This window comes from Choloepus didactylus (assembly GCF_015220235.1).
Source record: "Choloepus didactylus isolate mChoDid1 chromosome 25 unlocalized genomic scaffold, mChoDid1.pri SUPER_25_unloc1, whole genome shotgun sequence".
Classification (NCBI taxonomy): Eukaryota; Metazoa; Chordata; class Mammalia; order Pilosa; family Megalonychidae; genus Choloepus; species Choloepus didactylus.
Window position 1 is genome coordinate 3,336,992 of NW_023637606.1, and position 22,915 is coordinate 3,359,906.

At 54.5% G+C, this 22,915-nt stretch overlaps 2 protein-coding genes across 3 annotated transcripts; one reads left to right on the top strand and one right to left on the bottom strand.

Moving 5' to 3' along the window:
• Positions 1 to 559: 559 nt before the first annotated feature.
• On the bottom strand, positions 560 to 12,441 carry TMIGD2 (transmembrane and immunoglobulin domain containing 2). Its single transcript, XM_037823989.1, has 9 exons — positions 12,156 to 12,441; positions 11,682 to 11,801; positions 11,035 to 11,178; positions 10,914 to 10,991; positions 8,649 to 9,017; positions 1,572 to 1,649; positions 1,442 to 1,477; positions 1,259 to 1,360; positions 560 to 1,007 (listed from the first exon to the last, which is right to left on the bottom strand). Exons 1-9 carry the CDS (start codon positions 12,439 to 12,441, stop codon positions 667 to 669), a joined length of 1,554 nt encoding a protein of 517 aa, XP_037679917.1. The 3' UTR covers positions 560 to 666.
• On the top strand, positions 12,298 to 22,833 carry FSD1 (fibronectin type III and SPRY domain containing 1). 2 transcript variants are annotated; one of them, XM_037823978.1, is made up of 13 exons: positions 12,298 to 12,454; positions 13,430 to 13,525; positions 13,720 to 13,851; positions 14,873 to 14,974; positions 15,524 to 15,546; positions 15,742 to 15,863; positions 16,801 to 17,010; positions 19,531 to 19,629; positions 20,321 to 20,480; positions 20,818 to 20,897; positions 22,023 to 22,274; positions 22,392 to 22,480; positions 22,564 to 22,833. In XM_037823978.1, the coding sequence occupies exons 1-13, from the start codon at positions 12,440 to 12,442 to the stop codon at positions 22,672 to 22,674; spliced, it is 1,491 nt and encodes a 496-aa protein (XP_037679906.1). In that variant the 5' UTR covers positions 12,298 to 12,439; the 3' UTR covers positions 22,675 to 22,833. The 2 variants fall into 2 exon arrangements, with proteins under 2 accessions (XP_037679906.1, XP_037679907.1); XM_037823979.1 differs by having other exon boundaries at positions 22,023 to 22,183.
• The last annotated feature ends 82 nt before the right edge of the window (positions 22,834 to 22,915 follow it).

The window sequence follows — 22,915 nt, forward strand, 5'->3', positions numbered from 1 at the left end:
AGGGAGTGACGGAGACACAGAGAAACGGGGAGATGCAAAGATGGAGAAACGGGGGGTGGGGCGGGAGAGGAGGGGGGGCAAGGCTCTCAGGCCAGCCCCGCCCCCACTCCGCCCCATCCGGGCAGCCCAGTGGCCTGATGCTGCAGAAAGGACATCTGTCCCCATGGAAACAGCAGGGCTGGGGGAGGGGATCTGAGCCCAGCTGGTGTCACTTCAAGGTGACAGTCGGGCAAGAGATTCTGGGGCTGACTTACCTCCTTCCCGTACCCCCACCCCAGCCCCGGTCCCTTCCCCCCTTGTTTGGGGAGACACTGCTACTGCTGGGTACTGCTTAGGGACAGGGGCCCAGCCTCCCTGGCCTTGAACTTGTCCCTATTTATCAAGGGAGGGGTGTCGGTGAGTTGTCACAGAGCCCTCTCACCAAGGACAACCTCTCCAACCAACCCTGAGTGCTTGGGGACCCCCAGATAGCCCCTCATTTCTCTCTAGCGCCCCCCAGTCACCACAGGCTCTGCTTTTCTTGCTTTTTTTCACCAGATTTTATTGCGCATTCTGGGGTTCTGGGGAGGCCCGGCGCCAGGGAAATGAGCATGGGGGCGGAGGGTGGGGGGCAGTCAGGACAGTGTCTGCTGGGCTCCCCTGGGAAATCTCTCCCCTTGGAAGCAGCTATATCTCCACGTAACCAGTGGGGTCCCCGTGGGGTCTCCGAGGGGCTCGGGCCCCCCTTCCCACTTCAGGTGTCCCTCTCGGCCTTGGCTGCCCAGAGGGTCCTGGGCGGGGAGGGACCCCAACTGTAGAGGTGGGGTGGTGAAGCCTGGGGCCTGGGCAAGTTTTGGGGGGCAGTTGCGGCCGGGGGCTGGGAGGCTGGGGGAAAGAGGTGGAATAGAAACTCTGGCTTTTCTTGTCCTTTTGGGGGTTGTCCAAGACCCTCCCTTCCCGGGGCCAGGCGTCAGTCTTCTTTGGGGGTCCCCGGGGTCGGTGTAGGACATTGCCATAGAAAGGATTTCCTGGGGGAAAGGAAGCAAGCCAAGAGGGAGCAATCATTCAAGACAGCCTAGCCTTGGGGGGCGTTGTCTCTGATTGGGGGGGGAGGTGTAGGGGCAGCTTCTGCATCTACCCCCCCACCCCTCCCCCGCCCTGCGCCCCCGTCCCCGCCCTGAGGGGCTCGAATCCATCAAGCCAAGCGGCTGCAGTTCCCGCCTCGGCCACGCGGGGCGCCCCCTTGACCTGAGCGGTTACCTGCGTTAACCTGAGTTACCTGCGTCCCTGCGCCGGCGCTGGCGACGACCCCAGATCCACGCGCCCAGCGCGACAGCGGCCACCGCCACGGCCCCCGCCGCCAGCAGCGGGAGGAGGAGTCCTGGGGAGCAGAGTGGGCGGTCTGAGGGGGGCACAGGGTGTGGGGGCGGCGCTGGGGGAGGGGCCGGCCGGCGGGGCTCACCTGGGAAGCTAGAAGTCGGGTTCAGTCCGGGTCCATCTGCAGAGAAGAAATCTCGGTCGCGGGGGTGCCCGTCTTGGAGCCCAGTCTCCTGCCCCCGTCCGGGTCGGAGCCTCCCTCCCCCACGCCCCACGTGGGACCACAGGGTCCCTGCCCCTGCCATGCTGTGTGACTTCTGGCGGGTGTTCTCTCCTAGCCTCAGGTTCCTCTTCTGAAAAGTGGGTCTAATCATTCCAACTTGCTGGGTTATTGTAAAGGACAACTGATTTTTTGTCATCATAAGCGCCATCACCCTCATCATAGGCTCCATCACCCCCGCCATGAGCCCCTCACCCCATCATGAGCTTCACCATCCCCACTGTGAGCTTCAACCATCCCCCATCATGGGCTCCACCATCCCCCATCATAGGGTCTACCATCCCCCATCATGGGCTCCAACATTCCCCATCATGGGCTCCAACATTCCCCATCATAGGCTCTACCATCCCCCATCATGGGCTCCACCATCCCCCATCATGGGCTCCACCATTCCCCATCATGGGCTCCACCATCCCCATCCAGCCCCATCATCCCCATCATAGGCTCTACCACCCCCCATCATTGGGCTCCAACATTCCCCATCATGGGCTCCATCATCCCACCATGAGCCCCATCACCCCATCATGAGCTTCACCATCACCACTGTGAGCTTCCACCCTCCCCATCATGGGCTCCACCATCCCCATCATGGGCTCTAACATCTCCATCATGGGCTCTGCGATCCCCATCATGAGGCTCTACCACCCCCCATCACAGGCTCCACCATCCCCATCATGGGCTCCAACATCTCCATCATGGGCTCCATCATCCCCACCATGAGCTCCATCACCCCATCATGAGCTTCAACATCACCATTGTGAGCTTCCACCCTCCCCATCATGGGCTCCACCATCCCCATCATGGGCTCCATCATCCCCACCATGAGCTCCATAACCCCATCATGAGCTTCACCATCACCATTGTGAGCTTCCACCCTCCCCATCATGGGCTCCACCATCCCCATCATGGGCTCCAACATCTCCATCATGGGCTCCATCATCCCCACCATGAGCTCCATCAGCCCATAATGAGCTTCACCATCCCCACTGTGAGCTTCCACCATCCCCATCTGGACTCCACCATCCTTGTCATGAGCTCCATCATCCTCATGGTGACCGTTTGTTTAGCCTCTACTCTGTGCCCCATTTTACAGATAGAGACACTGAGGCCCAGAGAGCCTAGGTCACTTGCCTGGGGCCACGCACCGAGAGCCACAACCAGCAGGGCTTGGTTTTGAACAGAAGCTTTGTTCACCACTGCCCTCCCCCCTTCCCTGTGTTAGGCGGTAGTAGCAGGCAGGACATCATCTGATTCTGGAAAGAAAAAATGCCTACAGCAACCGAAATATTTGAGTCTTGCTGAAAAATCAGCATTACATTAATAATAATAATAGCCACTTAAGTTTATTGAGTGCTTACTGTGTCCCAGGCCATGTACTAGCTCTTTAAGTATAATTACTTTATATTCACCCAACCAGGTGAGGAAGGTACTAGTATCTGTCTTTTGTCAGCTGAGGAAACAGGCCCAGAGAGGTCAAGCCACTTGCCCAAGATCACACAGCAAGCAAATGGCAGTGCAGGAACTAGAACTCAGGTCTGTGTGATGGACATAAACTCCAGCCATAATCTGCATGATTAAGATAAGGCCAAGCCGCTACCAGTGAGTGACTGAACTCACATGTATTTGGTAAAGTGGACCTATGGTCGCGAATCTCAGTGCCTTGACCCCTCATCACGAGCTACCGGCTGCAGCTGCAGGGGAAAGGGATGAGGAGAGAGTAGGCTAAAACCAGGAAAAGAACATGGAGGCAGATATAATCACAGATCTTTGATGCAAGCTCAAGGAGGCTGAAGAAGAACGACTAAAAGCTGCGCAGTAAGGTTTACAACTAGTTGAAAGCCAAAGTGAATTGCAGAATCAACTGGACAAATGTCGTAATGAAATTTATTACGAAAAATAGACTCTTCAGAGAGAAGTTGAGCTCAAGAGTCGAATGTTGGAAAGTCTGATCTCTGAATGTGAAGCTATTAAACAACAACAAAAAATGCACCTGGAGAAATTAGAACAACTGAGCAGAACCCATGGGCAGGAAGTAAATGAACTAAAAAATAAGTTAGAAAAACTGAAAGCTGAATTAGATGAAGCTGGGCTTAGTGCAAAGCAGCTGAAGCACAAAGTAGAGCATCAGAAGGAACTCCTGTCTTGTAAATCAGAGGAAATGCAGATAATGTCTGAATGTGTACATGAAACCATGTCTTCAGAGATACTGGCTCTTCAAATTGAGCTGAATGAAATGGCAAGTATGAAGTCCACCCTCAAAGAAGAAGTGAATGAACTTAGTACTAATTTACTGTGCTAGGTAGACCGACTTAAAGAAGAAAAGGAGAACGAGAGAAGGAAACAGTTTCTTACTATAATGCCTTAGAGAAAGCTCGTGTAGCAAATCAGAATCTTCAAGTGCAGTTAGACCAAGCTCTCCAGCAAGCCTTGGACCCCAATAGTAAAGGCAACTCTGTTTGCAGAGGTGGAACATCGAAGGGATGTCAGCTTATCAGTATGAAAGTCAAGTATCAGTCACTAATGAAGCAAAATGCATGTAATGGAGAACGAGATGCAAAGAATGAAGTTATAAATTGCCATGCTGCTACAGATGAAAGGGTCTCAGTCTGAATTTGAACTGCAGGAACGGCTGCTTGCCATGTTGGAGCAGAAAAATGGTGAAATAAAGCATCTTTTAGGTGAAATTAGAAGTCTGGAGGAATTTAAGAAATGGAAAAGCCAATCATCAAATTTATATGGATGAGTAACGGCCCCAGGGTAGCTAAATCCATCATGAAAATGAAGAATGAAGTTGGAAGACGCACATTTCCTGATCTTAGAACTTCTTACAAAGCCACAGGAATCAAAACAGCATGCTACTGGCACTAGGGCAACATACTGACCAATGGGATAGAATTGAGAGCTCAGAAATCAACCCTCACGTTTATGGCCAATGGATTTTTTTTTTTATTCAATTTTGTTGAGATATGTTCCCATACCATACAGTCATCCAAAGTATACAATAAATTATTCACAGTGCCATGGTGTAGTTGTGGGTTCATCACCCCAGTCTATTTTTTGAACATTGTCCTTGTACCAGAAAAAGTGAAAATAAGAATAAAAAATAAAAGTAAAAAGGAACACCCAAATCAACAACCCCCCCTCCCATTTTTCATTCAGTTTTTGGTCCCCGTTTTTCTACTCATCCATCCAGACACTGGATAAAGGGAGTGCGATCCACAAGGTTTTCACAATCACACTGTCACCCCTTGTAAGCTACATTGTTATACAATCATCTTCAAGAGTCAAGGCTACTGGGTTGGAGTTTGATGGTTTCGGGTGTTTATTTCTAGCTATTCCAATGCATTAAAACTTAAAAAGGGTTATCTATATAGTGCATAAGAATGCCCACCAGACTGGCTTCTCGACTCCATTTGGAATCTCTCAGCCACTGAAACTTTGTTTTGTTTCATTTTGCTTCCCCCTTTTGGTTGGGAAGATGCTGTCAGTCCCACAATTTTGGGTCCAGATTCATCCCCGGGAGTCATGTCCCGCGTTGCCAGGGAGATTTACACCCAATTTTAAAATGTGCAAAAGTCTTGAACAAACATCTCCCCAAAGAAGATATTCAAATGGCCAGAACCACATGAAAAGATGCTCAGCATCATTAGCCATAAGGGAAAAGCAAATCAAAACCACAATGACAAACCATTTCACACTCATTAGAATGGCTGCTATTAAAAATACCAGAAAACAACAAGCATTGGAGAGGACATGGAGAAACAGAGGCACTCATTGATTACTGCTGGCATGCAGTACTGTGCGGCTGCTGTGGAAGACAGTTTAGCTAAGTATAGAAACTAAGTATAGAACAACCATGTGATCCAGCAATCCCACTATTAGGTATATACTCGAAAGAACTGAAACAAGGTTGTCAAACAGATACTTGCTCACAGATGTTCATGGCAGCATTATTCACAGTTGCCAAAAATGGAAGTAATCCAAGTGTCCATCAAACAATGAATGGATAAATAAAATGTAGTATCTAAGCAAATGGAATACTATGCAGCCATAAAAAAATGAAGTCCCGATATATGCAACAACATGGAGGAAACTTGAAGACATCAAGTTGAGTGAAATAAACCAGATATGAAAGGATAAGTATTTTATGATCTTACTGATTCGCAACAACTAGAATAAGCAAATTAGCAGTCATAATCTGGAAAATAGGTTTCCGGGGGACAGGATTGGGATAGAGAATGGGAAGTTAAGGCTTCAAATATACAGGGCTCCTATTTATTTGGAATGATGGAAATGTTTTGGTAATGGATGACGGAGATGGTAGCACGACATTGTGAATGCAATTAACAGCACTGAAATATATGTCTGAATATGATTAAAAGGGGAATGTTAGAGTGTATATATGGTAACAGAATAAAAAAATTAAAAAATATCCACGGAACTACACTATACAGTGAGCCCTAAGTTAAATCACGGACTTTAATAGTACAGTTATAAAAATATGCTGTCATCAATGTGTAACAAATGTTCCACACCAATGCAAGGCATTGGTGGTGTGTGTGTGTGTGTGTGTGTGTGTGTGTGTGTATAGGAATCCTGTATTTTATGCATGATTGTTCTGTAAACTCACAACTTCTCTAATAAAGAAAAAGTTATTTGGGAAAAAAAAAAAGATAAGGCCAAGCATCCCCAATCCCCTCCTCTTGCAGATTGTGAGGTTGGCGGGCTGTCGTTGGGGCTCTGAGAGGCTGGTGGCGGGGGGGGGGTTGTCATTTGCAGGGACAAGCTGTGTAGGGCTGGACCGGTGCCCGTTCCCTCGTTGCCTTGCAGCTGCCAGTGTAGTCTGATGCCCCCGCTGCCCCGCCTCTGCTAATTGGTAATTGTCCCCCTCGCCACTCAAAGGGAAGGGGGCACAAGGCAGCCATAGCACACCACGCACGAGGCAGGCACGTGCCTCCACCAGCGGCTGGGGTCTTGCCAGCTGGGGAAAATGGGCATCCCTTGAGCTGGGTGCAGGGCTGGGTGCTCAGATCTGCCAGCTGGTTGCCGGGCAGGCACCTGAGGTGGCCAGGAGCCACTAAAAGAGCAGGAACACTGAGTCTAGTTGGGTCTCCAGCTCCCCGCTGGCCCAGAGTGGGGGTGTCATGGTAGAGTGGGGACAATGTGACAGCCAGACTCGCAAAGCCCTGCGTCTGCCTTGTGAATATCAAAGAACAAATCCTGACCCTCTCTGGGCCTCAGCTTTCCCATCTCTAAAATGAGGAGGTTTTGAGTCAACAGCTTCCAATCTGGCTTCTAGGGTTCTAGAATTCTTGGCCCTTACATACTTGGAGACGGCAAAATTCTAAGAATCTGTGTAAAGTGTCCAGGGCACTACAACTGGAAGGTTCTAGAACTGTCCATTCCTTTCATTCGGTGTTTCCCAACCTTTTTTTCATTATTGTGTGCCCCCACCCCCTGAAGATGTTTTGGATTTCTTTTTTCTTAATTGCTCTCCTGGGGAAATTTTAGTACCATACATAGGCTGTGTGCTGATTTGAATGTATTATGTCCCCCCAAATGCTATTATATTTCATGTAATCTTGTGTGGGCAGATGTATCAGTGTTGATTAGATTGTAATTCTTTGAGTATTTCCACGGAGGTGTGACCTCACCCATTCAGGGTGGGTCTGAATTAGTTCACTGGAGCACCATATAAGCTCAGGCAGAAGGAGCGAGCTTGCTACAGCCAAGAGGGACACTTTGAAGAATGCACAGAAGCTGAGAGAGTAGCTGCAGATGAGAGACAGTTTGAAGACAGCTGTTGAAAGCAGACTCTTTCTCCAGAGAAGCTAAGAGAGGACAAATACCCCAAGTGCAACTAAGAGTGACATTTTTGAGGAACTGCAGCCTAGAAAGGAACATCCTGGGAGAAAGCATTTTGAAACCAGAACTTTGGAGCAGATGCCAGCCACGTGCCTTCCCAGCTAACAGAGGTTTTCCGGACACCATTGGCCATCCTCCAGTGAAGGTACCCAATTGTTGATGCATTACCTTGGACACTTTATGGCCTTGAGACTATAACTTTGTAACCAAATAAACCCTGTTTATAAAAGCTGATCCATTTCTGGTGTTTTGCATTCCGGCAGCATTAGCAAACTAGAATAGCCTGTGTATCTGTATATCTGTTTACGTACTTTATACATAAAAGAGTAAGTTGTTTTGTTTTGTTTTGCCCCACAAGGATAACCTTTTGTCCCTTTGGGAGCAATATCGCCTCCATCGAAAAATGCTCGCTTTAGTTCTAAGCATCTAGAATTTTACTTCCCTGTGATTCTAGAACTCTAAGATTCTATTTTGCAGTTCAAGATTCTAGAATTGTCCTATGTACCACAGAAACGTGTACAGATGCTCCCACAAAGACAAACCCTAGAATATTCACGGCACCTTATCATAAATAGCCAGAAACTGGAAAGTGCCCCCAAGGCTCTACACTATTAGGAAAAACAATAAACCACTGCTACCAGCAACACAGAAAAATTGCCAGACATCATGTTGAGAAATGAAGCCAGCACAAAACAAAAGAGAATCTACTTTATGGTTTCCTTTAAGGTTCAAAACCAGACGAGCTGGGTGGTGGTTGCATGAATGTGTTCGGTTTGTGAAAATTCACTGGGTGTTTACATACAAGTCTCTGTTTGCAGAATATACAAGATTCTGGAATTGTGTGTTAACAAAATTCCAGACCTCTATGTTCCAAAGAATCTGTAGAATTGTGATATTCTGGAACAGGAGTCACAAACTGCTGTCCGCGGGCCCAATCTGGCCCTCCGCCTGTTTTTTTCGATAAAGTTTTATTGGCACGCAGCCATGCCCATTTATTTACATTTTTCAATGACTACTACGAATAGTAAAAAGCATCGTAATTCTGTGGCTGCTCTCACACTGTAGCAGCAGAGTAGCTGCAGCAAGAGACAACTAATTTCCCCAAAGCCGAAAATATTTGCCATGTGGCCCTGTCCACAACAAGCTTGCCCGGCCCCGGTCTGGAAGTCTATGTTCTGGTGTGTCTTTGGTTCTTGATCATGCTTACCTGCCTGCACCAGGAGCAGCGTCCCATTGCCCCGGGCCTCCTCCAGCTCGGGGATCTCCACGGCCGCCCAGCACACATAGTGACCACTGTCATTGGGGTGCAGCCGCTCCAGGTGCAGGACCAAGCTGCCAGGCCCCCGCCAGGACAGCCGGCCCCGGGGCCCACACAGCTCCGGGTGGAGGCTGCCATTGGTGACGAGCAGGTGGCACAAGTCTGCACAGTCCTTGGTCCACCCGACGCGGAGCCGCTCCCAGGCATGGGCCAGCGTCACCTGGCAGGACAGAGTCACCTGGCTGCCTGGCAAAGCATGCAGGGACGCGGGCTCCTGTCTGGTGCTCAGGCCCGTGGCTCCTCTGGCTCCTCGCAGGGCTGGGGAGCAGGAGGAGGTCGGGGTGAGAACATCCTCGGGCGCGGCCAGTGTGTGCACGTCTGTGTGTGTGTGTGCGTGTGTGTTTATGTGTGTGTTTGTGTGTGTGTTTAGTGGTTTGGAGCTGTGTGTACCCCAGAAAAACATGCTCTTAAATCTAACCCATTCCTGTGGGTGCGAACCCATCGTAAGTAGGACTTTTGATGAGGTGACTTCAGTTAAGGTGTGGCCCAGCTCAACCAGGACCAGAGTCCTTTATAAGAGAATGAAATTCAGACAGAGCGAGAGAAAGCCATAGGGAGCAGCCAGAGCTGAACATCAGTGGAACCCAGAAGAGAAGAGAGAGGCCAGCAGAGGCCACCGTGTGACAAGCCAAGGACCAAGGACGGCCGTCAGCCAGCCCCAGAATGCTACAGTCTTCGGGAAGAAAACATCGCCTTGATGACCCCTTGATTTGGACTCCTGCCTTAGCCTCAAAACTGTGAGCAAATAAATCCCCATTCTCTGAGCCAAACCACTGCATGGTATTTGCTTAAGCAGCCCGGGAAACTAAGTGTGTTTGCACGTGTGTGCAGGTGTGCATACCTGGGGGTGAGCGTGTGTATAAGTGTATTTGTGTGTGTTTGAGTGTCCAGGTGTGTTTGCATGTGTGTGTTTGACTCCCCTCCTTGATAAAACTGCAAGGGTGAGGCTGTAAGGGTTGGAAACCTTTTGGGCTGTGTGACCTTGGGAAGGTCGGGGGCCTCATCTGTGAAATGGGTATCGTTAGCTCTGATCCTGGGATGTCTAGGGAGGGGCTCGGTGACCAAGACAAAAACCCCTGCCCTAGAGAAGCTGACAGTCGGGAAGTCAGGAAATGAGAATTGTGATGGAAGGAAAGAACAGGGAGTGGGGACAGAGGACAGCAATGGCGTGAGGGGGTGGGGATCCACGAATTGAGGGTGCAGGGTTTGAACAGGGATCTAAAGAGCCTGGAGGAACCCGCCATGTGGGCATCTGGGGGAAAAGGGAACGGCCAGTGCAAAGGCCCTGAGGCAGGCCTGGGCCTGGTGTGTTGGAGGAGCAGCGAGGAGGCCCGTGGGGCTGGAGCGGAGGGAGCGAGGCGGAGAGCAGGAGGGGAGGGCAGGGAGGGGACCACAGGGGACAGATGGCAATTTAATCTCAGTGTACCAGGAAACCAAGTAAACAGGAGAGAAAAATGATCATATTTCAGTTTTAAAAGATCACCTTTCCCGCCCCGTGGGGAGAGCAGACTCTGGGGCGGGGTGTGGGTGGGGTGGGGGGATTGGGGACAGGAGCCGGGGACCAAGTTGGAGCTGACTGCACTGGCCTAGATGACAGCTGATGGGGGTCAGACTGGGGAGAGAAGAGGCTGGCTTCTGAATAGATCGAGAAAGTCCGCTTTGGGCTGTGATAAGTCCGGGGAGCCTTTTAGACCCCCCCCCCAGAGGTGTCCTGCATCAAAGTCCCTGGCATTTGAGATGAGTTTTCAGCTGAGGCCAAACGGATGAGATCTGGGGGAAGCAGATTCCATCCAGGCAGCGGCAACGGCCTGTGCAAATGTCCTGGGGTCTCACCCCAGCCTGGTGTGTTGGGAAAAAGGAAAGCAAAGGCAGCAAGGCTGGAGCAAGGGAGAAGGGGGAAGTCAGAGAGGTCGGGGGGAACAGGACACCCAAGTCTGGGATGAAGGTGATGGTTTGAATTTCCTCCCAGGAGCCCCCTCTGGGGAACCTTCTAGAAATCCTTCCACCCACGTAAAGCTCCAGGTATCAGAGGGAGGCAAACTGTAGGGCAGAGCTGGGAGACTGAGTTCAGAGAGGCTCTGAGCAGGAGAAGGCAGCAGGCGTGGCGGAAAACAAGGAATGGGGTGCAGAGAAGAAGGAGGTCCAGAAACTCACCCCAGAAGTGCACCAGAAGGACCAGCGCCATGCCCGGGGACCCCATCCTGGCACCATCAGGCTCCCGTCTCCCAGACACTGGAGCCCACACCCCCCTTCCCTGCCCTCCCATTCGACAGACTTCCGGCCACAATCTCCACCCACCCCACCCGCTGCAGAGGCAAATGTGACACCCAGGCCAGGCGACAGACGTCCGGGGGCTGAGGCTTCTTGGGGATCCACTTCCTGTCACCTTGTGCCTCAGTTTCCCCAATGCGGTTTTTGCCTGGAAGCCAACATGTGGGAGGGCGGGGTGGGAGGCTGTGTCCCAGTGATTGGAATCCTTTCTGGAAGGTTCTGCACAAAGACACTTGGGCTGGGGGAACACGTTAAAAGGGTAGGAGATGTGGGACCCGGGTGGGGGTAGGGGAGTGGGGCAGGAGACAGAGAGTTGGTGGCAGAAACCCAGGCTTTATGTTTTTGCCCCCAAAATGTCTCCTTTCGGGGTTCAGAGGAAGTCCCATGTCAGGTTTAAGGGGTTCCCCTGGACTGGGGACAAGTTTAGGCTGTAGGGTTCTTCCCAGCCACTCAAGGAACCTGCACCCCTGACGGCCCAGCCGTGGGGGAGGGGCAAGCCCGTAGGTCTCAGTGTGTCACCCTCAAACCACAGGGTGACCTGCTTTGTCACCCAGAACCCAGAAATTCTGCAGCCTTCAGAGAATTGCTTCCGTTAGCCTCAGGGAGGCCCCTGCGGTGGCGCTCTAACTGTCCGGCCCCAGCCACACTTACGCGGCTTCCCAGCCTCTCCCTGCCCACTCATTGCCCCCTTCTTCCGCCTTCGAGAAGCTCCCAGTACCCGCTTCCACTCGCTCAAGACTCTGGATAGATTCAGCCCCACGCCCTGCCAGTCTGATGGGGGAGACAGAAGAGGACATAGATATTCCTAAACTTCTCCTCCTCTGGAGGAGGAGATGCTAGAGCCTGGGGCTTTGTGGGATGTGTAGGAGTTCAGCTGTGAAATGGGACAGGGAAGGAGGCCACCGGGGATGAAGACCTGCTTGTGCCAAAGCCTCGGCTCTTCAATAAATGCGAGGCGTGCAAGCAGTCAGGGGCCGGATCTTGGGGGGCTTAGAGTGCTAGTTTGTGCCCAACAACTGGGCAAATGGAGGCACCAGGAGGGTAGAGGATGGTCCTGAGGTCACACAGCAGGGCCGAGGGGTCAAACCCAGGCATGCTGCTTCCATCACGGCGCTCTCCCCATACCAGACATCACTCCCAATGTTCCTGGGGAGCCCCAGGCTCCGAGATTCCCCGCTCTCGGCGACCCCCGGCGCGGAACTACATTTCCCAGGCTGCCGCGGGCGGCGCGCCTGCGCATTGCGGCCAGTGATGGAGCGCTGACCGGGGGCGCGGCGGCAGCGGCGGCGGCGGCACGGAGAGCTCGGCGGGCCATTGGCTCTCGGCCGCGGCAAAGGGAGCTTGGGGAGGAGAAGCGCGAGCGGGGGCCCGCGGGCCGGGCCGGGCCGGGGGCGTCCTGGGCTGCGGCCATGGAAGACCAGAGGGTAGGACCCAGGGAGGGGCGAGTCGGGGGTGGGAAAGGGGGGGGCAGGTGATGCCGCAGAGCGATCCCCCCCCGAGGCCCCGCCCCCGCCGCGACCCCACCCAGACCGACCCCCTCCCCCCTCCGGGACGCACCCCCCCTCCCAAGACCACCCCCCCACACCTCTCACCGTGGCCTGGATCCCGGCCCCTCCATGCGCCCCACCCTCCACCCGCGTCCTGGTCCCAGCCCCGACCCCATCCCCCCACGCCTTCCATCCGGGTCTCCGACCAGGTGCTCCGGCCCCCGCCCCGCCCCCAGCGCCGCCCCGGGGACCCCACCTGTCCCAGGCAGACGCCCGGGTTAGAGCCCCAGGCCTGAGCAGGACTCGCCCACACTCTCCCCCCAGAAGCTCCCCCCATCCTTTTGCCCCAGGCTACCCCCTCTCACCTGGGCACTGGCCCTGGGGTGCCCTTTCTTCAGGATTCCCCTTTCTCCGGGTCACCCCCTTTCTTCTTTTCCAGGTGGCCCCCTTTCCCTAGGTAGGCCCATTTTCAGGGATCCTCTTTATCCCAGGCTATCCCATCTCCCTCTCTCCTTCCACACGTGGCCCCTTTCTCCAGGCTAGACCATTTTTCTGAAGCCATCCTTTGCCTCTGGGGTTTTCTTTTTCCAAGCTAGCTCCTTACACCCCAGATCGGGCCTCACCTCCAGGATAGTTGCACCGTCTGGTTGAGGCTCCGGCCTGGGTCTGCCCCTTCCAGAGACTTCTCTCTGAGCCTCAGTTTCCCCCTCTTTAAACTGGGGATGCCCCAGAGTGCCCATCTGCTAGGTGAGGTAACATAGAGCAAGAGCCTCTCAAGGGTGGTGCCCAAGCTCACTGGCACAGAACGGGGAGCCCTGGGTGGGGGACCCAGGCCGGGCGGAGGTGCTCAGGGCTCATGGACTTGTGTGTGTGTGTGTGTGTGTTTGTCTACGCGCGTTTCATCTGGGGCAGGAAGCGCTGCGGAAAATCATCACGACTCTGGCTGTGAAAAATGAAGAGATTCAGAGTTTCATCTACTCTCTCAAGCAGATGCTGCTGAATGTGGAGGTGAGGAGGGCACCCCAGCTAACCCCCCGGACTCCAGGAGGCAGGTGGGGGGAAGATTTGGGTGGGAGGGAGGGAGCGGGCAGCCCTCTGGCCTGACCGGCTTTTGCTGAACGGCTCCGGGGACCCTGGGTTTGGCGTCCCTCTCCCACCTGTTCCCGCACTCCGGCCAATCACCTGCTGTCCTTTTCTCCCAGGCTAATTCCACCAAAGTGCAGGAGGACCTGGAGGCTGAATTCCAGTCCCTCTTCTCCCTCCTAGAGGAGCTGAAGGAGGGCATGCTCATGAAGATAAAGCAGGATCGTGCCAGCCGCACCTACGAGCTGCAGGTAGGGGATAGTGGGGGGGGGGGTGTCCCAGACCCTCACCCAAGTGTCATCTCCCACCAGCCAAGACTCAACATCTTCCTCCAAATCTGCTCCTGCACTGACATCCCATCTCAGAGACGCCCCTGAGTCTCTCCAGGGTCCAAAGCCAGAGAGAGACTCCAGTGTTGGCTTCCCTTCCTCTTTTCTTGCCCCCCTTTCTTGGCCATGGCCCATCCATGGCCCCACTTCTGTCGCTCAGTCTTCCCTCTTGTTCTTCTTATACCACACGCCCACCTTCTCAGTCCTTCTTATTGATCACTCAGAGCTGATGAGACCTCCCCTGCTCTAACACCTTCCATAGCTCCCATGGGCTTCCAGATGCCAAGCTGGGGTCACTCGAGTTGCAATAAAATCTCTAGGGCAGCTTCCTAAAGTTCCAGATTTCCATTCCCCTGGGCTGAAGAAAGGCCTTGGCCATGTGAATTTTTAAGACAGGGATCACCCAGTGATGGTGACACACTGCCAGGACCCACCCAACTTAGTTGGGCGCTCGGGGCTCCAACCTCCCTCTCCCACCTGGAGCTCGAGGACCAGAGAGGAGCCCAGCGTGGCTGGAGGGAGGGAGGAGACGATGTGAAGAGGTCCCAGGGACAGGCCACGTGGGCTTATACATGTCTCTGCACCACCCCTGGTTGCTTTGAGTATTTTGCCTTTTTAGTTTTAAAGAGCTGGGTCCTCAAGCCTCCTGAGTGGCCCCTGCTGCTTGCACTTTTCCCTCTCCTGAGACGCCTGGAACTTGTCACAACTCAGCAACTCAGGGTTAATACCCAACACTGCCTCTTGACCTCCCTGTCCCCTCCAAATAGCTGGTGTCCTGGGCCATCAGGTTGTTGAATCTTTTGAACATCATCCCTGATTAAAGGGCACGGTGCCCTGTGTCCCAAAAGCAGTGGGGAGCCCTGGGAGGGCTTGATGCAGTGGGGTGAAGTGTCCCCTTCTTCGGAGCCTGCCGTGTTATCGACGGGGGCCTTGCCTCCCACAGAACCAGCTGGCTGCCTGCACGCGGGCCCTGGAGAGCTCCGAGGAGCTTCTGGAAACGGCCAACCAGACCCTGCAGGTCGCTGACTGCGAGGATTTTCCTCAGGTGGGCACCTCTGAAGTTACTGAACTTCAGATAAACCACTAGTAATTTTTTCAGTATAAGTATATCCCATGCAGTCTTTAGTATAAGTATGTCCCAAATATTGCACAGACTGTCCTTCTGCCAAAAAAGTGTGTGTTTATTTGAAATTAAAATTTAACAGCAAATAATTTGTAGTATGAGTATATCCCACACAGTGTTTAGTGTAAGTATGTCCCAAATATTCATGGGAGATACTTATACTAAAAATTTATTTGCTGTGTATCTGAACTTTAAATTTGACCAGGTGTCCTAGATTTTTATTCGCTACATCTGGGAACCCTATGGATGGGTCACTGGGCAGCAAGGTTGGGGTGGGGTGGGGTTGGGAGCTAGTTTTGGCGCTTCTTACCCCTTCGGGGCTCTGAGCAGGAAACATCAGGGCTTCTGCCCCAGTGCCAGAGGACTGTGGGAAATGGCTGCGTGGCAGGCCTCAGTCTTCCTGGCTGTATAGTGGCTCTCTCTGATTCAGTCAAGACAAGTCTTTGAATTTTATTCTGTCCCCCTCTCTAGGCTGCCAAGCAAATCAAAGATAGGTAAGAGGTGGGGGTCTGGCCCCACCCCAGTGCCCTGCTCCTGTGTGAAGGTGGGGACACCCAGGTGACGGTCCCTGGGCCCAGAGAATGGGACAGGACCAAGGGGGAGGGGCCCCCACCACTCACCCGAGAGGACCCCACCCAGGGCCCCCCTGAGCTGCTGCCAGCAGGCTCCCTGCGCCTCCTTCCCTGCAGTGTGACCATGGCCCCTGCCTTCCGGCTGTCCTTGAAAGCCAAGGTCAGCGACAACATGAGTCACCTCATGGTGGACTTTGCCCAGGAGCGGCGGATGCTACAGGCCCTCAAGTTCCTGCCTGGTGAGAGGGGCGCTCGCTGGAGGGCCAGGATGCTGGGGAAACGGCCCGGGAATCTGGGAGGCCCCGAGACGTGGCGGGGAGTGTTTGCACCCTGAGAAGGCCCTGCACCCCAGGGTGGAGTCTTACAGACGCCCCGCCCCTGGGCACGGGGTCCTTGATAAGGCCACGCCCCAAGGAGGGAGCCCAAGGCGGCCATGCCTCCCTAGAAATAGAACCCCGAGAAGGTCATGTCCCAGTTGGTAGAGAATTCTGGAAAAGTTCAGCTCCCAAATGGTAGAAACCTGAGAAGGCCCAGCCCTTGTGGGTAGGACCCTGAGAAAGCTCCGCCTCGTCCTTCACCATTTGGTGGAAGCCTGAGGAGGCCCCGCCTCCAGGCCCCAGAACCCAGAGGAGGCCCCGCCTCCAGCCCACTGAGGAGGCCCCGCCCCCAGGCTCCTGAGGAAGCCCCGCCCTGTTCCCACCCTTTGGTGGAACCCAGAGGAGGCCCCTCCCACAGGCTCCAGAACCCAGAGGAGGCCCCGCCCCCAGGTCCCTGAGGAAGCTCCATCTCCCCACCCTTTGGTAGAATCCTGAGGAGGCCCCGCCCCTGGCCCCTGAACCCAGAGGAGGCCCCGCCCCTGGCCCCTGAACCCAGAGGAGGCCCCGCCCCTATCTCCCTGAGGAAGCGCCGCCCCCAGGCTCCAGAACCCTGACAGGCCCCAGAACCCTGACGAGGCTCCGCCCCCAGGCTTCTGAGGAAGTTCCGTCCTACCCCCTCCCTTTGGTGGAACCCCAGGAGGCCCCGCCCCCGGGCCCCAGAATCCAGGGGAGGCCCCGCCCCCAGCCCCTAGGGAGCCGAGGAAGCTCCGCCCCCGCGTCCTATCACGTGGGCCGACCTCCAGGAAGACCCCGCCCCCGCGGCCCAGGACTCTGACCCCGCCGCCTCTGTCCCGGGCAGTGCCCGGCGCCCCGGTGATCGACCTGGCCGAGTCCACGGTGGCGGACAACTGCGTGACGCTGGTGTGGCGCATGCCGGACGAGGACAGCAAGATCGACCACTACGTGCTGGAGTACCGGCGGACCAACTTCGAGGGGCCGCCGCGCCTCAAGGAGGACCAGCCCTGGATGGTGCTCGAGGGCATCCGGCAGACGGAGCACACGCTGAGCGGTGAGGGCTCCCCCACTCCCCTTCCTCCTTAGCCCACCCCCAGAGCGCTCGGGGGGTGCGGGGCAGCCTGGCCGGGCTGGCCGGGCTGGCCAGGAGCAGCCGAAAGTGATAATCATGAAAACGATTGTCGATGACAGCTCCTGCCCCGTTTATTGAGTGCTCACTGTGTGCCGAGCGTTTGACCCGCATGCAATGGCCAGGTTTATCATCCCCGTTTTACAGATGGGGAAACTGAGGCACGGGCAATGACGCCAGCCCCCATCCTTCTATTATCTCTACTCTCCAACATCCATACATCCGTCCATCCATCCATTGTGATTTATTGAGCGCCTTCGGTGTACGGTGAATAAAGCAGAGGAGAATCACAGTCCTGGGGAGCTGGTGTTTTGAGGGGTACCCTCTACGTAATTGGGGGATTTCCTTGGCACTTGTAAGACATCACGGAGCCGGGGGAAGCCACCCAGCTGTTGGGAGGCGGTTCAAAGGAGTGAAAAATTGGGGATCCCCCATGTCTTTAGAAAGCCATCCTGAACCCTGGGGAAACCCTGAGGGGCGGAGAGAGACTTGATGACAAGATAACTATCACCATTCACCAGCAGGCGCTTGGGCTGTAATCAGCTTGCTCGTTATCTGTAATTAGCATACATGGTTAATAATGAGCATGCTAATTGCAGGAAAGAAAAGTCCCCAGCCCGTAAGAGGTCCTGGGAAGCTGTTGGTTTATCTTTTGTGTGGGAATCAAAATAAACACACCCCATTTTTAATTCTTTGCAGGATTCCACAAACCTCGCTCGCCTTTGTTTTTATTTTGTTTTGCTGTGACTCTATTTTGATATGATTCTAGAGTCACAGGAAGGGCCCCTCCCCCCCACGATGGTGGCATTTTATGTAATTTTAGTAGAGTATCAAAACCAGGAAATTGACCTTCGTACACTGGTGACTCAGAGGTTATTTAGATCTTGCCAGTTTTCCATGCACTCATTCGAGTCTTCGTGTATAAGTCGATTTTGTTTTATCACCTGTGTACATTTATATAACCGCTGCCACAAGGCTCCCTCGTGCTACCTGCTTATGCCAACACCTCCTGCCTTTGAAAAATTCCTCGTGAGTGAATCTCCAGGGCAGGAAGTAGAATCAGTCAAAAGTGAGCAGTGAGCAAACTGAGGAATGAAGCTTGCCTGCGTGATTATTTTTAATCCATCTGCTGTCACATTGGTTGCTTGGGAGGGTTTGGATTAAGTGTTCATGGCTTCTGCTCTTGCATGTATATCAGCCTCATGTGAATCCTGTTCAGTGTGGGGCACCTGATCATTAGTTTGTAGAGGAAGAAACTGAGGCTCCTAGTGGGTCCAGACTGAAAGTCTTATGGGTTCCAGTGTTTCTCAGTCGCAGGATGGGGGTGCTGCTGAGCACAGCACTGAACTCTCAGAGGAGGGGACCCAGAGGAGAAGGGTGAGACAATCTGGGCAGGTACCTGGTGGAGGTGGCAGTTACGCCAAGGCATGAAAGAGAGGAGTGGAGGACAGCCATCCAAGTGGAGGGAACAGCCTCTGCAAAGGCTCAGAGGACAGAGCACCAAGTCTTGGTGTCTGGAAACTGCAACTAGTTAAGTTTTCCTCTGTGGGGAGAGGTGAGAGGGATGCTATCCTGAAGGCAGGGGGAGCTATGGAAGGTTGTAGAGCAGCCGGTGCCAAGTGCTATTTGCACTGCTTCAGGAGTGGGCATTGGGCGTGTGAGGGGATGTTCAGGAGGTGGCTGGATATGGGGTTCCGGGCCAGAGGCCAGGCTGGGGGTGCCATGGGTGGATGGATGACAACTGAAAGGCAAGAAGGGGATAGAAAGTGGAGTGATATGAGTGGGGGGTTCTAGACAGAGCTATCCCAACATTTAAGGGTTGCAGAAGAAGGAGGAGGGCAGCCAAGAAGGGGTGGTGTCAGGGTCGCCGAGGAAAGAATGTTCTAGGAGGGAGAGAGTGGTAAATCAGGAAGTGAAGCAAGACAGGACTGAAAAAAGAGGATGGGGGAGTGGAGAAGGGGAAGTGTTTCTAGAATAGACTAGAGTAGAATAGAATAGAATAAAGGACAGAAAGGGAGGGTGTGTTATATTCGAGTAATCGGGAAAATATGGAGTAACCAGCCTTATGTATTGGCAAAGTTGCATGCAAGGAGCTCCAAGTTATGTCTTCCTCCTAGCCAGCCAGCCCAGAGAAACTGCTCTCCATGATTCCAGCCAATGTCCCAGGGCAGATTCTGATTGGCCAGCTTAGGTCATGTGTCTAGCCCTGAACCAACCCCTGTGACTTGGACATAAAGCATCCCTATTGGCCAACCGGGGTGGAGGGGCGGAGCCAAGTAATCAATCACCCAGCAGGGGGAAGAGGGCATGGATGGTATCTCAGGGTTAAGATGTGGTCTGCAAGGTGTTCCTTAGAATGGAGGGCTCTGGGATTACCAAGAGACAGAAGGGCTCTAAACTGTTCCTCAGTGTGGACGATGTTGACTTCTCCTTTTTGCCTCCTAGGTCTGAAGTTTGACATGAAATACATGAACTTCCGCGTGAAGGCCTGTAACAAGGCAGTTGCCGGCGAGTTCTCCGAGCCGGTGACCTTGGAGACACCAGGTGACTGGCTCCCACCCCTGCCCCACCCCTGATTCCCCAGCCCTCCTTCCTGGGGCCCTGTGCGAGATGAGAAACCTCTGATCCTCTAATCGAGGCCCTCTGGCCCTTGTTGCCTTGGCCGCCGGGAAGCTCAGAGCTCAGTCAATGGCTGTTTGCGTAGCCTGAGTGTTTGGTACAACTCTGCTTTTGTCCTTTGCTTTTAAGGTTGATCCCATTACACAGACACACACAGACACACAGATACTTCAAAAAAAAAAAAAAGTCATTTATAGATTTGGGGATGGGTTGGGATATCAGTTGTGAAGACAGATTCTACAGCCGTCCACAGTGACTCCACTGGTGGCCCTACGAGGAAATCCTTCTGCAGTCTAGCCTAACTCCCTCATGCTGTCGCCCACCCCTTCCCTGGGGTCAGTGCTCAGTGGAAGCACAGGATAGCACAGTGGTTTGAAAACGCCTCCAGATCTGGCCTTCGCTTTGCTCTTCTGGCTGCGTGTTCCCCTCCCTCGTCTCTCTTTGTCTCCTTCTGCCTGTCCAGCCCTGTATCTGTCTCTCTCTCTCTCTCTCTGAGCCTTTGTCTGTCTGTCTGTCCCTGTCTTGGTCTGTCTTGGTTACTGTCTTCCTCTCTCTGTCTCTCTGTGTCTCTCCGGGTTTCCCCATCTCTGTGACTCCCGCGTCTGCCCGACCCCAGCGTTCATGTTCCGCCTGGATGCGTCCACATCCCACCAGAACCTGCGGGTGGATGACCTCTCCGTGGAGTGGGACGCCATGGGCGGGAAGGTGCAGGATATCAAGGCGCGTGAGAAAGACGGCAAGGGGCGGACGGCGTCTCCCGTCAACTCCCCGGCCAGGTAGCCTGTACCCTGCCCTCCCTGAGTCTGGTTCAAGCTGGATTTGGACGCACTCAGCCACGTGGGGTCAGGGCTGGGGTGGAGGGAGGGACCCAGGGAGCCAGGGGAGCGAAGGAGGGGAGTGGAGATTTTGAACTGGGTTTTGAGGGTTGAATAGGAGTTTTCCAGTTGGGGAAAGGCACGGGCATGTTCTGACATGCAGGGCCCAGTGTATAGAAAGAGCCAAAGGCCTGCAGAGACTGACCAGAAGTCCACTATGGCTGGGGTGGATCAGAAAAGCCCTCTGGTGGGGGAGGCGAGAGCTGACCTGCGTCTTCCCCCTTCCTGCCATCCACAGAGGTACTCCATCTCCCAAGAGGATGCCCTCTGGTCGTGGGGGACGGGACCGCTTCACAGCTGAGTCCTACACAGTGCTGGGTAAGGAATGGGAAGGGGGCAGGGGAGAGGGGAGTTCTGGGCAGGGCCTTTATGGGTTGGGGATTGGGAAGAATTCCTTATACTGGGGAAACCAAGGCAGCCATCAAGCAAGGTCCCGATAGCAGGTGTTTGTTCTGGTGCTGGGTGGAGAAGATTTGGGGATGAGAATTATTGGGGGAAGTCACAGCCTCTGGAGATAAGGAAAGAGGCTGTGGGCTGGGGAGTGGTTGGGTGGGAGCTTGGGGGAATTTCCTAGGGGTCTGTGGGGTAGCTGGGATCTGGGGAGGAGCAGGGCCTGGAAAAGAAACATATGGGGTGGGGATTATCTTGTATCTGGGAGAAGCGGGGATTATATGGACATGAGCTGTGGTTTGGGTGGGGCTCGAGTGTGAGGAGCAGCTGAAGCTCAGGAGTAGCTGGATTGGGGGAAGTAGCTGAGGTGGCAAGAATCTGGATCCGGGGTCTTGGGAGAAGGTGGCCCCAGGGATTAGCTGAGACCTGGAGAGCCTCTGGATTCCGAGTGGAGCTAAAGCCTGATGTTCCTGATGAGTTCATCTTCATCAGAATTCAGAGGGTAGTTGGAGAGAGTAACTGAGTCCTGAGGAGTAGCTGGACCCCAGGAAGAGCTGAGGACTGGAGAGTAATTGGCTTGGGGAACAGCTGGGGAAACCGAGGCAGCTGAGGCATGGGAGTATCTGGCTCCCACCGGAGTTGGCATCTGGGCTGAATCTGGATTCAGGGAGCAACTGGGAGGAGGCACTGGGTTTGGGGGAGTAGCTGGACTCGAGTAGGACCGGAGGCTTGTGGGAATACTAAGATTCTGTCAGTCAGGATCAGAGATTTGGGGATTCTCCGGTCCCTGGGATGATTTGAGGAGTATCTCAATATGAGGAGGAACCAGAAGTTTCCTAAAGTCTGGAAGTCTCTGGAAGGAGTAGCTTGGGCTGCTGGAGAATCTGACAGGAGTGACTGAAGCTTGTGGAGTCAGCTGGGCCTCAGTGAGTAGATCAAGAAGGGGGCTGATGAGGCCTGGGAAGTAGCCGGAAGGACTAGCTGGAGCCCGAGGAGCTTCTGGAGGGAATAGTAGCAGTCAGCACCGATCTACCCACCCCTCACTGCCCGCAGGGGACACGCTGATCGACGGCGGGCAGCATTACTGGGAGGTGCGCTACGAGCCGGACAGCAAGGCCTTCGGCGTGGGAGTTGCCTACCGCAGCCTGGGCCGCTTCGAGCAGCTGGGCAAGACGGGCGCGTCCTGGTGCCTGCACGTCAACAACTGGCTGCAGGTCAGCTTCACGGCCAAGCACGCCAACAAGGTCAAGGCGCTGGACGCCCCCGTGCCCGACTGCCTGGGCGTGCACTGCGACTTCCACCAAGGTGACCCCGGGCCCCCAGCCGCCGTCTCCGCCCGCCTCTGCCTGCCCCAGCCCCCCTGCCTCGCGTCCCCTGCCCACTTCTGACCGGGTCCCCCTGTCGCCCTGCCCGCCGCTCCAGGCCTCCTGTCCTTCTACAATGCCCGCACCAAGCAGCTGCTGCACACCTTCAAGGCCAAGTTCACGCAGCCACTGCTGCCTGCTTTCACGGTGAGGGAGGGGGAGGGGGTGGCGCTGGGGGCTGCCGGGGATCCCCCGTCCGAGCCTGCCTCCCTGCTTTCCCGCTCCCCCAGGTGTGGTGTGGCAGCTTCCACGTGACGACGGGCCTGCAGGTGCCCAGCTCCGTGTACTGTCTCCAGAAACGTGGCAGTGCCACCAGCAGCTCCAACACCAGCCTCACCTAGGCCACCTGACCACCCATCCGGGTTGTTTCGGGGGCCGCCACCCCTCCTCTCCCTCACTCACTTGCTGCTTGGAGCCTTAACAGCTGGTGGGAGGGGAGGCACTGATGGGGTGCAGGCCCTGGGACCCCCACTTTGCCTCCTAATAAAAGTCAGACACGGGCCGGGCCGTGGGGCTGGTTATCTGGGGCTGCGTGTCCTGGGTTTGTCTCGGACCTGTTTTCCCAGCTGTAAAATGGGCTTT

What these genes read in the sequence shown, in the direction of transcription:
- TMIGD2 (XM_037823989.1), bottom strand. Translation starts at nt 12,441, where the DNA reads ATGGCCGCAGCCCAGGACGCCCCCGGCCCGGCCCGGCCCGCGGGCCCC. An exon ending in CCTTCTGGTGCACTTCTGGG is followed by an intron (nt 9,018 to 10,913) that starts GTGAGTTTCTGG and finishes CCTGCTCCCCAG; the next exon opens with CCCTGCGAGGAGCCAGAGGA. An exon ending in GCTGCTCCTGGTGCAGGCAG is followed by an intron (nt 1,650 to 8,648) that starts GTAAGCATGATC and finishes CCCACTTTTCAG; the next exon opens with AAGAGGAACCTGAGGCTAGG.
- FSD1 (XM_037823978.1), top strand. An exon ending in AGATGCTGCTGAATGTGGAG is followed by an intron (nt 13,526 to 13,719) that starts GTGAGGAGGGCA and finishes CTTTTCTCCCAG; the next exon opens with GCTAATTCCACCAAAGTGCA. An exon ending in GCCAAGCAAATCAAAGATAG is followed by an intron (nt 15,547 to 15,741) that starts GTAAGAGGTGGG and finishes CCTTCCCTGCAG; the next exon opens with TGTGACCATGGCCCCTGCCT.